At 47.4% G+C, this 832-nt stretch overlaps 1 protein-coding gene across 1 annotated transcript; it reads right to left on the bottom strand.

Moving 5' to 3' along the window:
• Positions 1–211: 211 nt before the first annotated feature.
• LCE7A (late cornified envelope 7A) lies at positions 212–523 on the bottom strand. The gene has a single exon (XM_077757089.1). The coding sequence runs from the start codon at positions 521–523 to the stop codon at positions 212–214; it is 312 nt and encodes a 103-aa protein (XP_077613215.1).
• Between the last annotated feature and the right edge of the window lie 309 nt (positions 524–832).

Below are 832 nucleotides of genomic sequence, written 5' to 3'. Positions count from 1 at the left end.
TTTATTTTTCCATATTGACAAGGTTTTTGGGAAGCAGAGTTTTTTGTAGCATTCAGGTCTTGATGGAGGAAAGAGCAAAGGCCAAGAGGTCTGAGGTTTTTAGCAAAAAGAGGAATCTAGGCAGCTTAGTTCAGGAGGAGAGTGAGAACAAGGTGAGAGTGAGGAACGTCGTCAACTCCAGCCTCAGTCTTGGCTGTGGATCTTCAGCTTGTCAAAAGCTGTAGCCTCCAAATCCATGGCCACACCTGGAACACCCAGAGGACTCCCTCTCCCAACAGTTGGAAGGCTGGAGCGGGCCCAGACAGACATCTGGAAACCGATGAGACGCTGCAGAGCAGCAGCCTCCTAAGCCAGTAATACAGCAACTGTGGACACAGCAGGAGGACACAGGTGGGGGGCAGGGAGCTGGGCAAGGAGCCAGGGCCTGTGGGGCCTGAGGAGCCTGAGCGGGGCACTTGGGGGGACACTTGGGAAGACACTTGACAGGGAGCTGGTACTTCTGCTGGTTTTGCTGGCTAGACATCTTGGGAAATTTTCAGTTACTCTAAAAAGCAATGCAGATATTTTGAAAGTTCAGTGACTATAAACTTTATTTGCATCACTGTTTTCTCCAGATTCTGAAGTTCTCTAACTGATTCTATGACTCCTGGATCCATATCTTCATAGCAGAGAAGCCCCACTTTCCAGGCAAAGAGGAAATTGGGCCAAAGGTCAGTAACTTCTGCCTGTCCTGGTTCTCCCAAGACTCTTGACTTCTGAGGCAGCAACTTGGGTAGTTTCTAAAATCTTAAATTGTTTTTATAATATGTTATAATTTATGCATTCTAGAAAC

The sequence above is a fragment of the Crocuta crocuta genome, unplaced genomic scaffold (genome assembly GCF_008692635.1).
Source record: "Crocuta crocuta isolate KB4526 unplaced genomic scaffold, BGI_CrCroc_1.0 scaffold786, whole genome shotgun sequence".
Classification (NCBI taxonomy): Eukaryota; Metazoa; Chordata; class Mammalia; order Carnivora; family Hyaenidae; genus Crocuta; species Crocuta crocuta.
Note: the sequence above shows the minus strand (reverse complement) of the source record. Positions and strands in the feature narration are given on the sequence as shown.

Excerpts from the sequence above, each read along its gene's own strand:
- LCE7A (XM_077757089.1), bottom strand. The coding sequence starts at position 523 with ATGTCTAGCCAGCAAAACCAGCAGAAGTACCAGCTCCCTGTCAAGTGT.